Source organism: Solea solea, chromosome 15, assembly GCF_958295425.1.
Source record: "Solea solea chromosome 15, fSolSol10.1, whole genome shotgun sequence".
NCBI classification, from domain to species: Eukaryota; Metazoa; Chordata; class Actinopteri; order Pleuronectiformes; family Soleidae; genus Solea; species Solea solea.
The window spans coordinates 14,434,205-14,449,488 of record NC_081148.1 but is presented as its reverse complement, the minus strand read 5'-3'; the positions used below and the strand labels follow the sequence as shown (position 1 = coordinate 14,449,488).

General features: G+C 40.0%; 1 protein-coding gene across 3 annotated transcripts in view; it reads right to left on the bottom strand.

Annotated features, from left to right (window-relative positions):
• The window catches only part of arid4b (AT-rich interaction domain 4B), a 43,039-nt gene that overhangs the window by 24,477 nt on the left and 3,278 nt on the right, over positions 1-15,284 (bottom strand). For all 3 annotated transcript variants that reach the window (XM_058652386.1, XM_058652387.1, XM_058652388.1), the window contains exons 3-4: positions 3,969-4,079; positions 124-189 (exon numbers count right to left, since the gene is read on the bottom strand). In XM_058652386.1, the coding sequence (XP_058508369.1) occupies positions 124-189; positions 3,969-4,079 (177 nt within the window). The remainder of the gene's footprint in view (positions 1-123; positions 190-3,968; positions 4,080-15,284) is intronic.

Below are 15,284 nucleotides of genomic sequence, written 5' to 3'. Positions count from 1 at the left end.
GGAAAAGCGCCATCATTCTTACAAACTGGACCTTTAAGAGTAAATAATGTCAATAAGTGTGTTATGACAGTGGTCTTTCTGACTGGAACACTACAACAATCTCGTCCACCCTTCCGGTCTTACCTTCAGAGGTCCTTTGATATTTTCATCATGAACCTCAGCTGTGGACAGATCTGGTTTAAAGGTCACCTGGGGAAGAGGGAGGCAACAGGGGAGGAGAATCAGTAACAAGAATAAACAAACAATTCCCCAACAGCATGACTGGGCCACATCAATCTTCCACTTCACAGAGACGGAGGAAGAACATCTCTGCAAACACTGCTGGACGGACTTTATTACTGCTGATACGCCGATTACAATGATGGACTATTTCAGCGAGACCGGTTTGTTAAAGGTTACAGGCTTGAGACAATACACTGGCAAAGAGTTTGTTGGTGTCTGAGGCAGCAGTGTGTGCTTACGGGGCGATGTTGAGCGAGTGCCCAATATCTGACAGCTGTACTGCAACTGCTGGTGCCAACTGTGGTGGATTTCTGCTGTGCATGTTAGGGGCGACGCTAACTGACCATCCCCCCTCCGTGTATCTGCAGCCTCCCCTAAGTGAACCGTGGCAGATCATAATCTGATCACGTTGTGTAATTTTGCATCTGCACGGTGACCTGGCAACACTGAGTGACAAATATGACCATAAGGCATACACACACACACACACACACACATACATACATACATACATATATATATACACACATGTACATATATATATATATACATATATACACATATATACATATATATATACATACACACACACATATATACACACACACATATATACACATATATATACATACATATATATATAAATAAATAAATAAATATAACACGCACGCAAACACAGGTTTACACGGCTATCCTTTTAAGGACTCTACACTATCCTTCATTCAGGACAGTGTTCATATATTATTCCTAACCTTAACCATAACAGATAATGCCTAACCCTAACCTTAACCTAACCATAATTCAAAACTTAGTTACCGAGGTTCTGCGTTAATAGGACCAGGTTTTGGTCTTCTGGTGGACTTCTGGTCCTGGTCAGTAAAAGGTCCAAAAGAGGTAACAAATACAAGTAAACACACAGCAATTAACTGTCCAAGAAGCATGGAAGAGAAGCGCCAAAGCACAAAAGCAGTGTGGTATTACACAAACATGCTTCTTTTCTATTTCCCGAGGGGAATTAAAGTGTTTTTTTTTTTTTTTTTCAGAGCGTGTGCTAGTAAAATAGTATCATAATTATAAAAGGGAAGAACTGGTTTCACTCATATTGACTGATTGAGTTTCACTTAGTTTAGTCTTTAGAATCATCCACCATACAAGGAGAGAAACGGATGTTAAGTACCCCATCTCAAAAAGCAGGCCCACAGGGAACAAATTCAGACAACGCTCTGTTGAGTCTGTATCAAGTCTTACAACAGCAGAAACCGCAATCACTGTTTCCCTCAGAAGCCAGGATCAAAACAACAAATAAAAGAATTATATACTGTGAGATGGTGCTGCATTGTCAGGTTATAAAATAAAAAAATGAGGGAAGAGACAGGAATAAAAAAGTATCCCGAGGTACCATTTCATCAAATATGGAGATAATGACATTCCTGCCTGGTGGAATAAAGAAACCTTGTTCCTGACAAAGAAGAGTGGGAGTGTGTTTTCTGCACACAAGTAGGGCGACTCCAGCTGCCCAGAATCTCAGGGTAGTACACACGAAAACAAGTTTAGGTGAATCTGCTTAAGTCTTTTATCGTTTCGCCTTTTTATCCACATGGAACCAGCGTTTTAGGAGCACTGAAATGCTATTTCTCAGAATGCTTCCCTGGCATTGTCATGCAAACAACAAAACCGTTACTTTGGGGAAATGATGATGTCATAGTCCCTCTTCTCTCTTTCACCGGGATTCTTTTTTTTTTTAATAACTTTTATTTACATTCCTTAGACGTCCTGCTATGGTTGATTCAGTCTCATTTTCTGTGATTGTATAGTTCCTCGGCCTCTTCTCCTACTGTCCCAAATGTGGCATCACCACTTAGACTTAACAACAAATATTAAATGTAAGAGATGATGGCTTTACTCCAACAAACACATTTGTGAGTAGCTTTAACATGAGTCCAGATAAGTCCGTAATATCATGAAAAATCTGCACAACAACACATAAATAAATGATGTTTCACTAAACACGGCTGGGGAACAATATATACAATTTTAAAATGCAATATTGTTGTGCTTCAGTTTGTATTGTACATAATGATAGCCACACTATATTATGGCCAGATTGGCCTATTACATTTCAGTGATGATATCATCGCTGAAATGTGCCCATGTGAAAATTGTCTGTGGACAGATAAACAGAAACAATAAGCCGAGCAAAAGCCTATTATTCCAACTACAAATGGACCAACTACTCTATGTAGAAGAGGAATAGGGGCCAGTATATTGATATTGATCTCCCCAAAATCAGAGTCAGAATCAGACTCTGCTTAATGTGAAGTGTGCTTTGGTCTTTATTTTTTTTCTGTAAATGTTTGGCCATAAACAGCTAAAGGACATGATCCCTATCGAACAGCAAGCATTGACTGTATTTGTGTCAACTCAGATAAAAATAAACAGCGTCTGCAGTCGTCTCACTTATTTTCCCACAACCTCTCTCTCTCTGGTCTGCTCTCGTCTCGTACAGTTACAAAGCTTTCTACTACTCTGATTTTCCTTCAGCCTGTTTCACCGATAAATACTGTCACTGAACAAATTTCCCAGATGAATTTATCATGATGCAACATGTCGAGCGGATCTGCAGTAAGCCCTACTTTTACCACCTGTGCCATAAGGTAGTCATAGCTGATCACAGCATGCTAAACCTCTCACAGTAAGTGATAATGACATGGTCCTAATTCCCATTTTACAGGTCCTCTAGTACAAGGCATTATCAGAAATGACAAGAGATCACACAGATATATATTTTTTCCCCCCTCAGAGTCTTGAAATCATTCAAATGACATCAGTGACATGCACCGCTGCCATCAACTTTGATAAACATGAGCCCAAGAGCTTAAGAGAAACGCATTACAATGTTCACGTTTCAGTGTTAGTGAAACAGCTTGCATTATAGCTACTCAAAAACAAACCCCACACTCAGCCAATTAGCATGGTAATTAATTTATGAGTTTAAACTGTTCTATTATCTCAGTTTTAGCCCATTATGTTTAACTAAGAACATCTGATCATCTACTTTGTCATGTTGTTAGTCAGATGGTATGCCAAAACTACATTGTTGCTCTTTTGTCTCTACAGGGGGAACCACAGTGCACTGACACAGTGCAAAAAGCCAGCAACCACTCTTTTGTTCCTCCCACACACTCTAACGGAACGAGAGACGAGCAATCTGTCTCTATTGTATTACCCAGATGCTCCAGCCCCACTGGGAAATGAGATACTGTACATGCATCATGTAATGCCTTCATCAGAAGCGCGTAAAAACCAGTGGGGATACGAGAGGGACGTCTGGGAACGTGGGGATGGGTACCTGGTGGACGAGGCTAAACCCTGCATCTGTCACAGATGGGCTCCTTGATCAGTGTTTCAAGTGTATGAGCAGTAGTAACAACCTAAACCAGGTGGTAGTGCTCCAGCATGTGAACAATGCAGCTGGATGTGTGAGGCTACATCAGAAATCCTTCGCGGGCACTGTGCATTCTCAGAATGAGACTATTTGAGAGCCTCTGATAATCAGCACAGTGGTCTCTGCTGGAAACCTTTTTGACGATGACATTTAAATGTGGCCACCTCCTGCGGATGTATAACCAAGCTGAGTGATCAAATAAAGACAAGGGGGCTCTCACACTGTTGTACTCCATGTCACACACTACAAAGACAGATCATTTATTCTTAATTTTAGAAGAACACTTTGAAATGTGACTTACCTTGGCCTTGACTAGCCTCTTGGCAGTCTTAATCTTTGCCTCACAGAAAGCCCCGCGGTACTTGGCACTCACATCCGTCCCTACTGTTAAGTAAGGGGGCTCCTCCAGAGTCTGCGGAAATTAAAAAAAAACACACACGCACAACACCAGTGAGTTCAAAGTCTTTACATACGTATAATAAACTGTATATGAATAGTTAACCGACGTGAATTCTCACGGCTGAGACAGGAGGACATATTGTAAACACAGGCTTCACCTAGTATAGGCCCGCTACGCAAAATGCACCCAGCTCAGTGATTCATCCACAGAAAACAGATACCATCTGCTCTGGGTATTGGAAAACAAGCCTCTGAGGAGGCAAACAAAAAGGCCACATCTCTACTGCTTTGATGACTGGAGAAGAAGCGATCTAAAAACATGTAGCACCATCTTGTCTCGTCATTAGATGTTTATCAACCCCCCCAACATTTGCAGAGAAAACAGACTTTTCAGTGTGTGGATGAAGGCAGAGCATGGGGAGGTCACTAAGGATTGAAAAAAAAAAAAAGGTAAAAACACTGGTATATTTAAGAGACATCAAGACCCTATGCAACATCATATGTATGTACAATTGCTAATGCTGAATAGCCCGATCATCTCAACACTCTCTCTGCCTTTCACAGTATAGCAGTGTTTACACCTGGCATTAGAATGCATTTCCTGTGAAGGGATAGCCCTTCACCGCATGCATTTACACCTGATATTAAAATGCCGATTGCAAATATACATTTTAAACAGTGTGGTGAACAAACACAAACATCTTTTTACATTCTGAATAAGTAAATGAATGACTAAATGAATGAATGAACGAACAAACGAAAGACTGAGCGCAGTGAGTTCCAGTGTAATGCTCAGTGCATAAACTCCCAAACAACCTCATATCAAGTCATCTGCAAAAACCACCGTGGAAAAGATGGCTCTTGCTTTCATTCTGCGAGCGCGTTATCTTGAACAACTTGAACTGCACAATTTCTTTTTCAATCACAGACACATTCTATCTTTGAGTCTTGGTTCATAACAGCTGTTCATTGCTCCCACATGGACGGCAAAGAGTGTACAGGTTGTCATTCCAACTGAAAACTATAAACCAGTGTTTAGCAGCACTCTCAAACCAGTGGGGAGGAACTAATCACGGACACCAGATGCTGTAGGCCACCATGGCACATACTTGTGCCATGACGCAAACACTTTGAGGGCCGATAAGTCCACATCCATGAATATGTGAACTATGTGACATTTTCAACCTATTGCAGAGATAACAGCTGTCATAACAGCTGTGGCCTACTGCGTTTGTGTAAACACTATTAAATATTTCTTTTCAGCAATCCCCTTCAACCACGTGAAAAGAAAACTAACGAGTCGTTGAGTAGTAGTAACCAAGAAGCTCTTGGGGGGTGAGAGAACAAACCGCTTCTTCGAATCAGAAACATTAAAGATCCCATAGCCCGGAAGTGCCAATTAACGCTGCATTTTTGTGTGTATCTGCATCATTACCTCGTTAATGAAGCCCTAAAAGTCCATAACAATCATTTCAGCCACTGCTGAGAGTGCAGGGTTTGTTTGTTTTCCTGAGCTCTACGAAGCGGAACGGCACTTCTGTTGACTAGTTACGTCACTGGCGAATTTCACCACTCCTCTAAACAGCAGCGCCTCCTAGTCCGGGCACTAGAGTCCGGGCACTAGAGTCCGGGCACATCCGGTGACGTACTTTCAACCGTAGAAGAAGAAAAACTACTCTTGTTGTAGCTGCTGAGCTCCGTACAACCGATACGCTCAGCAGCTACAACAAGAGTAGTTCTTCTTCTTGTTCTTCTATGGTTGAAAGTAGCAATACAGAGCAGGACACAGCACCAAACTTCACCTAAAGGAAGGAGCAGTGCCAACAGTATGTATATGACTGTCTGTGTGCTTGTTTTGTCGTTTAGCATTAGCAATAGCCGGCTACACGCTAAGCTACACGCTACGCTCGTGTTTCATTTGCATGTGTGTTTATCATCTCGGTAACCACAACGTTATCCAAGCTAGAGGCGTCCTGCAGCAGTCTTTCACTTGTCACAGTGTCTTCTGACTCTGGGTCAGACTTTGGATCAAATGCGTAAGGGATTACGTCATTACTCAATGTTTTGATAATTGCTAGCGGTGCATCTGCCTTTCCAGAGGGGGAGCTGCGGATCTGGGAGCTGACGTGCCAATTACGTCACTTCCAGGTAACTGGCCAATCACAAGGCGGCGGGAAAGCTCTTGTTGGCTGGCCACTCACAAGACAGTTAGTGTTCTGCGGGTGTGGTTTTGGTCTAAAACAGCACGGCTGACGAGAGTGTCAGTGATGAGACATTTACATTGGCTCGTTTTTAGCGACTTTTTTTCATCATTAAAATGACTTCATGTTTGTAAGTACACCTCCATATCTCACATATAAGTGAGATAGGACCACGCTATGGCCGCTTTAAGCATGTGCAGTACACTCCTCAACACTGACCCAACTGCATTTGAGCTTAAAAATAAATATCAAAAAAATATAAAATGGTGATTTTACTGACCATTTTCTCTCCCCATGATAAAAGTACGACATAGAGGGACATTCATTTTACAAAACATGAGCGATATGTCCCCTTCCTGATGAATCAGACAAATCAGTGAAACTGTAATAAGATTACACTCCAATTATCCGAATGAACGCAGGGGTCTCATCCTGCCGATTAATCTGATCTGACAGGCAAATAAAGCATGAAACAAGTCCACATGCAAACCACCGATTTATTGAAATAATCAGATACTTTACTGTGAGACATCAACAGAAGTGAGGATTATCAGGATCTGGGCAGACTGCTGTTCCTCTACATCAACTGTCTGACACATTATCATGCTAGACAATCGGAGTGTATCCATCATGTTACGAGGATCCTCCAACTGATATTAAAAAGGACAAGTACAGGTGCTGTGTACGGTGCATCAAAAGGTTAAGGTTGTCAAAAGGTTTTTCCAGTTGTAATTTAGTCCAGCTCTATAACACAAGACCTATGCTTTACCGAGAGACTCACATTGCTTTTTTTTTTAATCTTGTACTGTGAAATCTTTCTACGTGGGACTCCTGGCGGTGAGGAGTGCTGTGCATTGTGGTCACAATATGTATGTAATATGTAGCCGACGCTGATGCCCCAATGAGAACAAATAAGAAAAAGGCACTGCAATGTATTTTTGTTTATTTCCAGGTCGACAAATTGCATCCTTAAGAGCCGAGGAGACCAAAAGATTGTCACAGTCAAGCCAGGAGAGGCTTCCTGTCTCCACTGTCTCTGGCATTTTGACAGATGGGTTTCAGGGGCAGAGTCCTGCACACTTCAGCCTCTCTTTCTCTCAGATAAACACCTAATTTGTCTTTAGAGCAGTTTGGCCTCAGCACCAGCTGCCCTCACCAACAACACATTTACATGACGCAGCGGCCATTTTCACAGGATAACCAACTCGCACTCTTGTCAGTCGTGTCCGCAACACAAAGCGAGTCTGTGACTGTGCACACCACGGTCGCAGTTCCTCTTTCATACGGACACTCGTCTCCCATTGCTTCTCCGCTAAGTCTCTTCGTCTTAAAGGAAAAGTCTTGCTAGTGAGTCAGAGAGGGCAGCTTGGGTTATCTTGACAGCTGCTCCTGCCAAACTTCTCCAACTTAACAAGGCAGGGGTGATAATCATCACAACCACCGCGGCCAGATTTGTTGTTTCCAGTCAAAATGCCCCACCTCCCTGCATTCATCAAAAAGTAAGAAAGAAGTTGAATTGCCACTCCGGCTGTCTGAATGAAAACATCAGCTACTTTTTTTATTTTCATTCCTCCTGCCAGTGCTGAATGACAGACAACATTTGCAGCACTCACAGGATCAACCAATGAATATGACTAAGCTCAAAGAGGGCGGAATTCCCGTACCTTCTGGATATACCGCGTCCTCCCACAAACTCAAAATAAAACCATGCATCTAATGAGAGCTGCTCTCAGTTTAGATGCTGTCATGAAAACAAGCAGAGCAGTATTTATCAGACGCCTTGAGCACCACTTCAGCTATTCCGTGCATAAGTCAACAAAATTGCAATAGCAGTAGAATAATCAAGACCAGCTTTCTGGCTATTCACCTACTGCCAGTGATGTGGAAAATGCTCTGCAGGAAACGTGCTTGATTAAACATGGACAAATGTGACTCGGGGTGTGTTGGGGGGGTGAAACACAGCTGGAGCTGGCATGGAAAGGAAAGTAAACTGTAGTTTGACTTCTATTAAATACACCTGAGTGGGAAAAAAGGTTCATGAACTGAAAGGATGCTTATTGGATATCAGTGTGACATGCACAGCTATCAGAGTAGGTTAGGGGTAGACTGACTATTCAGCATCATCTGATTCATTTATTGCATGATTATTAATTATTTAAGAGACTTTCCACCAACGAAACACAACTATGGGTCGTATGCAGGAATTATGAACCATAGGTACATTTTTAAAATGGGCGCCCCAAGTGGTAGTATAAATAACAGCAAGCTGTAACGCTTCGATGAGGTTTCCACTGGCAGTTCACTTAGTGGTTTAATCATTGTAGTTTGGTGTGACTGACACGGGATCGACTGCCACATTAGACTTTTACACACAATACCACAGGACATGGCATTTTTTTTATGGAATTTTCTTTAATTTACTGCCTAGCCCTGTCTTTTTTTTAAGCCTTAACCCTAACCTCATTAAAAGGAATACTTCACTGATTTGCATTTAGCTTTGTATTACTAGAATAGAGGTAGTATTTTTGAAAAATTCCCCTGTGTCGAGAAATATCTTAATTTTTTCCCTTTGTTAAGTTACGTATTCTCAGAATGTAAACAGTGTCCGCCATCTTTGCTAACAGTTACGCTAACAGGACCAAATGTCACTGGTGGGCAGGCAGAAAAAGAAAAGAATGAAGATATTTCTCAACTCAGGGGAAACTGAGGTTGGGAAGCGCAATTTTTCAAAAATACTGCTGCTACTCTAGTAATACAAAGCTAAATGCAAATCGGTGAAGTATTCCTTTAAGCCTATTTAAGTTGAAAAATACCGGTGTGCTAAAAACTAAGCTATGGGTCGTGCTCGGGGCCAAAACGACCTATCCTTGGCGTTTAATGTAGCCAACACACTTTCATTCATTCATTTTTGACAAAGTTGACCTATTTTATGTATTAAATACTGAGTATATACATTCATATATAGATTTTCTGATTTAAAATATAAATAAAAACACACTGCAGTGCAGACACAAACAGATCCAAAACAGACCATAAGTGTTGTTCAAAGAATATATATTTAAGTAAAATAAAAAATATTGAATTGGCAAAAATCAGTATGATATATCAGCCCTCAGCTGCACTGGCATTGGTCATGAACCACACATCTACCTCTACAACAGAACACTTATATTTATTTAGTCATGCTGTTCATTTCTTTTTCATCATCCCCTCAAAGAGAAGAACATCGAAAAACCAATGCCAGAACTGATGGTGCACTGACTTCTTAGCCATTAAATACTTGACTCATTCAGAAATTTGAAATCATACCAGCACCTCACTGATTACTAGTAAACCGAGGCTTATCATGCCTTTGTAGCTGTACGAACAAAACAGACAATGCTGCTACATTTAGCCAGAGCTCTAAAATCACTCCAGCTTTACTAAGAAACAAAATATACTGGAGTGACACCGGCAACAGCAGAAGAAGATCCATTTCTGTTCAATAAGGAGGTCCCAGGTCATGAAAAATTTAACAGCCCTGTCCACAGAGTGAGAGTTGAAATAATTCCACGGAATACATTTCTTGTGCAGGGTGAGTGACCATAGCATTTTTCTTCCACTACTCAGTAAAAAAGAAAGGTATCAAAAGATTAAACCTGCAGAAACAACAACAGATGGATGGCACAGTCGTGACATGCTATGTGTAAAACTGAGGACTGCAATTCACATTTAAAATCTGTCATCAGAGAAAGATTCTGGGAATCCCTGGTCATTTGCACACGGACCACAAGCTGTTTCTGGACGGTTGTCCCGCAGAAGCATGCAGACTCCCACTGCTGATTAATACACACAAAATGATCTCTGCAAACATTTCTTCCACCTCTCACTCACAAAGATGAGACTCACTGTCGTGTTCATTAATGCCTTTCCTGTATGACAAGCACTGGCAGGATCACAAGACAAACGGTCACCATTGACACAAAAATACAAAATTGCTCAGTCATGTAAATTTTTCCCAAATGTTCAAACCTAGTTCCAGAAGCTGCAGCTCAGTTCCTCAAAACACAAACTGAAAAGAGATATTTTGTGGAAAATCTCTTGCAAAATGAAACACTGATCACAAAATTGTTTCCCTCCATCAAAACAATACACACATCTATTACATGCCAGTGCGTTACAGAGCATCAAATAAACACTGATGCAATTCGGACTACCATTAAAAACATTCATGGATGTCTTGCCTTAATAAAGACATCTTACTGTTTTCTCATTTTGATGAAGCATAGGGTCTTTTGTGTGGAAATGGCATTTCCAGAACTACGCCGTGTACACACATACAAATATTAGCTATTTTACATAGTGTGTAACAAAATGTACCAATATACTGTACAAACGGTTTCACCTCATCTATGCAGCGTAGGAAAAGAGTACAACAATTCTTCTCAACAAGTCTTTTGCTACTTACAATTCTTATTCCCATATAGATTATTTCCTCATTTCTATACCTATGACAGATAGTGTCAATGGCTCTGCATATATAAAAGTATTGTATATATGTACTGCATATTATATAAATTAAACAGCTCCTTAAAGCACTTCTGTTTGGCTGCATGATAATGAGTTTTTATTATCTTCATTTCAAAGTCAACACAAATCAAAACATCAGCATCTACAGGGTGAGAGGCATTCCAGGCCTATATCTGAGGGCAAATGATGGGTTAATCAAGTAATATCCCAAATACACAAGTTTTTACAACATGTTAGAAAACGATACCGAAGAACTAGAAAGAGACATAAATATTCATGAGACAAAGGAGACCAGACAGAAACTAACCGTTCTCAGAGCACAGTATAACGAGCTGTCTGCAAATAGAGTAGTATTCAGTCTAATGAAACTGAGGCAGACATTCTATGACATAGGCAAAAAAGCTGGGAAAATACTGGCTTGGCGTATGAAGTCAATGCAGAATGAAAAAGCAGATAGTTTTCAGATCAGATAGAGATACCTGTCCTATCCAATTTCATTATCTGCCTAAAACTTACAACATAATTCTGTGTGTACAAGGAGAAACCCTACAAAGAAAATCAGTGTGTAGATATAAAGAGGACAACAAAGAAACATTTTTTGTCAGAAACACAGGTGCAACACTTCGCAGTGGGACAGTTGTAGTTTGAAGGTTAGTGTATTTAGGTGAGTTTAGCAGTTTCGAGTCATGTTGATTCATGAGCTTTACATTTTTAGAACTGTGTGCATCTTTTTAATCTATGTGTGCATACAGAGGGAAAAAATGTAAACAGGTACGGTTGATGGAATCGTCCATCTGCACTTCTTTTACATGACTTAAATACTGAGGAGGAACAACTAGTGTATCTGAATCACTTCTTGAGCCAAATGCTATTACTATTACTAACACATCTAAAGTAGATATGCTAGGATGTCTCACTCCGTTTGTGAGGCGTTGGATCTGCAGTAACACTCATTTCGGTCAAGATTTTACGACTGTATCACAGAGCGGCGGTTCCACTCTGACAAACCATCTTTGACAAGGCAGCGGTGTGCAGAGTGTACACAAAGTGACAACAGCCACGTTTAATTTAGGCCCGCCATCATGTTAATTAGTTCCAGCTGATCCGACATACTACCAGCACACTTGTTATCGTAACAAGCGACAGCAAGCTCAGAACCAGTTACAAACGAGAAAGTGCAGCTGAGTTTTCCCACAATGCACGACTAATGCTAGTGCTTTATGCTAACTAGCAACATCCCCTCCCCTCCACTTCACTTCAGTTGTGATAGATCATTGTCATGTACATTTTCTCCAAAATGAACTAGGGTGGGTTATAGTGTGTGCATGTGCTTTAAGATATTGCAAAGATATTCAAACCTAAATTATAAATGGTTGAATGAATGCAGAATAACATGTTATAACAGATGTTCTGATGCTGTGGGATAATATAACACAGTTCCCTCACAACAAGAAGGTCACAGGTTAAAGTTCTGGTTCAACCAAGGGCCTTTCTGTGGGGAGTTTACATGTTCTTCTCATGTGTACATGGGTTTTCTCTGGGTATTCCAGCTTCCTCCCACAGTTCAGAAACATAAAGAGGTAAATTGGACACTCTAAATTGACCGTAGGTGTGAGAGTGAATGGTTGCTCCGCCCTGTAGGTTTGCCTTGCTATTTTCTGGCGACCTGTCTAGGATGTACCCCGCCTTTTGCCTTTGATTATTAATATAAAATACTTTGTATTCAGAAGCTGTAGCAAGTCAGGAATATAGGAAACAGAAGGACACTAAAATGTAAAACAATTGAAATGTACTTTAAACGGCCATTCAGGTATTAGGCAGCACATGTGAACAATGTGATAATGAACAATAGATTTTGACCTATTGTGCCATAATCAATAGGCCTGTGTGCCAAACAAATGAACATGTAAGAGGCATGCAGGAAAGAATTAAGCTCCCTCCCAGTCTAGCTCTCACATAGAATAATCCTGCTGTGAATCACCTCTTTGTCCAAAAACCAGAGTCACCACAGTTCCTGTTACTGGTGCTTCAGCAGGAGATGCTTTGGCAATGCCAGAGCGGCTTTAAACAAGACAACAAATAACAATCTGAAAACATTTTGTTTATGCATTCATAGTACAAAATAAAAAGCAGTCCAACAAACTTTAAAATAAATTAACATCTGAATCACTAAGTAAGTGGTCTAAAATGTATGCATAACTTCACGATGCAAGCACCTTTTTTTTTACCTTTTGAATGAGATACAGCTTCTGGTTTTGCAATGCAACATTAGCCTTTCTTTTTATTAAATGTTGTTTTGTTCTCTTTGATGGCTTAAACAGCAATGGAATGCCTACTATTAAATGTGCCGGTTAACAGTTTCATTTAAATTCAACAGGATGCATTTCTGCTATATAGGTGTAACCTTGGAGCAAGGATAGATAATAACCTCATGCAAATTCAGAGCACTTTCAAAGACTGAGTGAAACAGAATGAGAAATTAAATACACATATTAAAACAAATTTAAAGTGCGAAAGTATTTTGAACTGCAAAAACACATAATTAAATACCATATCTTTTAATAGCCATCTCTCTCTCAATTCCTTATAAACGTTAAAGCTATGGTTCAGGACTCACTGTATTTTTACATTTTGATTCTCAAGCTGGCATGCCCCTGATATCAGGGTTTATTTTCCCCCACAGCCAAAGACAATATTATAACTGTTAAAACTTTGTAAAGCATTCCTTCAATTTAACTACAGTGCTACATAGTCAGACAAAGACGGGTGTCAAAGAAAGAAAGAAGTGAAGAAATATAATTACACTGCCCCATTGTCTAAGACAGGACAGACTAAGAAGTAAGGATTACATCATCAATTCTTACACGACAATTTCAGATAATGGGTTTTGAATTAGCCAAAAAAATAAATCTCACCCTCGCCCAACACATAAGTCTACTTTTATGATGTTTACTGATGAAACGTGGCACATTGTATTAAAATAGTTTTGAGGTTGATGAAGAAAAGCTGTGGACTTGAAGCCAATGTGACATGAAATGCTAAGTGAGCATAATGAAAGGCTGTCCTAGTTACAGAACAATTTACAGTTTAGACATGGAGCAGATGCTTCAGTACAGAGTAGTAAAATACAGTAAGTGAGCACTGCTCAAGCATCAATAGAGCCAGATGACTCAGAAGCTGTATGAAAACAACCACAAATGCCACGAAATTAAAGCAAATGCCAATGTCACGGTGACTGCGGAAGCGTCACTCTCTTCTGTGATTATGTGGATGAACAAATACGAGTATAATAACAATCTAATGGAAGGTTACTGCTATCCAGCTGGAGTGAACAACTCCAAAACAGTTGTAGGCACTGTTTAATAAATGCACACTCGGCTGTATTAAGCTTTATTGGAATACACAGTGTGAGGCGTTGAACAGAAAAGCTAGCCTTGGGTATGAATTAAGAGGTATTTGCAAAACTCCACAGGTTTTCAAGTGTTATGTCCCATTAGTTGTCCTAATCTTACCTAGTTATAGACATGCACTTTGCAGCTGTTTTCTTATATCATCATGTGCTGGGGTGCACTTCATCCACCATTTAATTACATACTTTGGTAGACTACCAACATGTCTATTACTGAGTGGTAGATCATTAGATTAACCACAATGTGCACAAAGCCATTACAGGGGAAAGTGACAGATGAAAAATCTTAACAGCAAGCTGCATTTTTATTTGTCAAACACAGGAGTTCAAGCTCAAAGCTTACAGAATGTATATACTTCTACTTATTATATCCTTCACCTTGCATGCCTTTTGACATTATATGTAATGGGCAGCAAACAAAAATGTGTACAAAAATGAAAACATTTCCAAGTGAAAATTCTCCAAATCTACATTTGGCTTACATGACAACAGTGTGTTTGGCCATTTTTTTGTTCCTGTTCTCTTATTCTTCTGTGGCCTGGTTGCTTCTTTTATTTCTGTGTATAGCTGGTGGTGGGAACTGTTGTGTATGAACAAAGCTCCCAGGCCAGCTCAAGTACAACTCTGGTCTGACTGAATGTATACATGTAGTAGTAGCTCGACTCCCAACCCAATCACATGATCTGGATGTGTTAGTCCCACTTTGAGAAATTCGATTAGTAGTCTAACTACCGTAGTCACATTAATACAATAATTATTTTTTTCACGTAAATGTACTGAATGACAGCTGTGACTTTCACCAAACTGAACAGGGCTGAAACAAACAATGCCACAAGCAACAAATAAGTAATGGATTAAGGCTAACACTATCTATGATCACAGTTATCAGGATGAAATTTAAACATATCATAATAGATCCAAACCCTAAACCCTGTAATTATATAATAAAACATTACATCAACATCACACTTCCCAAATTGTGTTATACAGTACACAACTAAAGCCAGTGGAAACTCAATATCATGCTTATCAAATAAAAATACAACTTTGGCCATTTTCCAAAACACTTGCCTCCTGTGTTTCAACAAGAACAAAACCG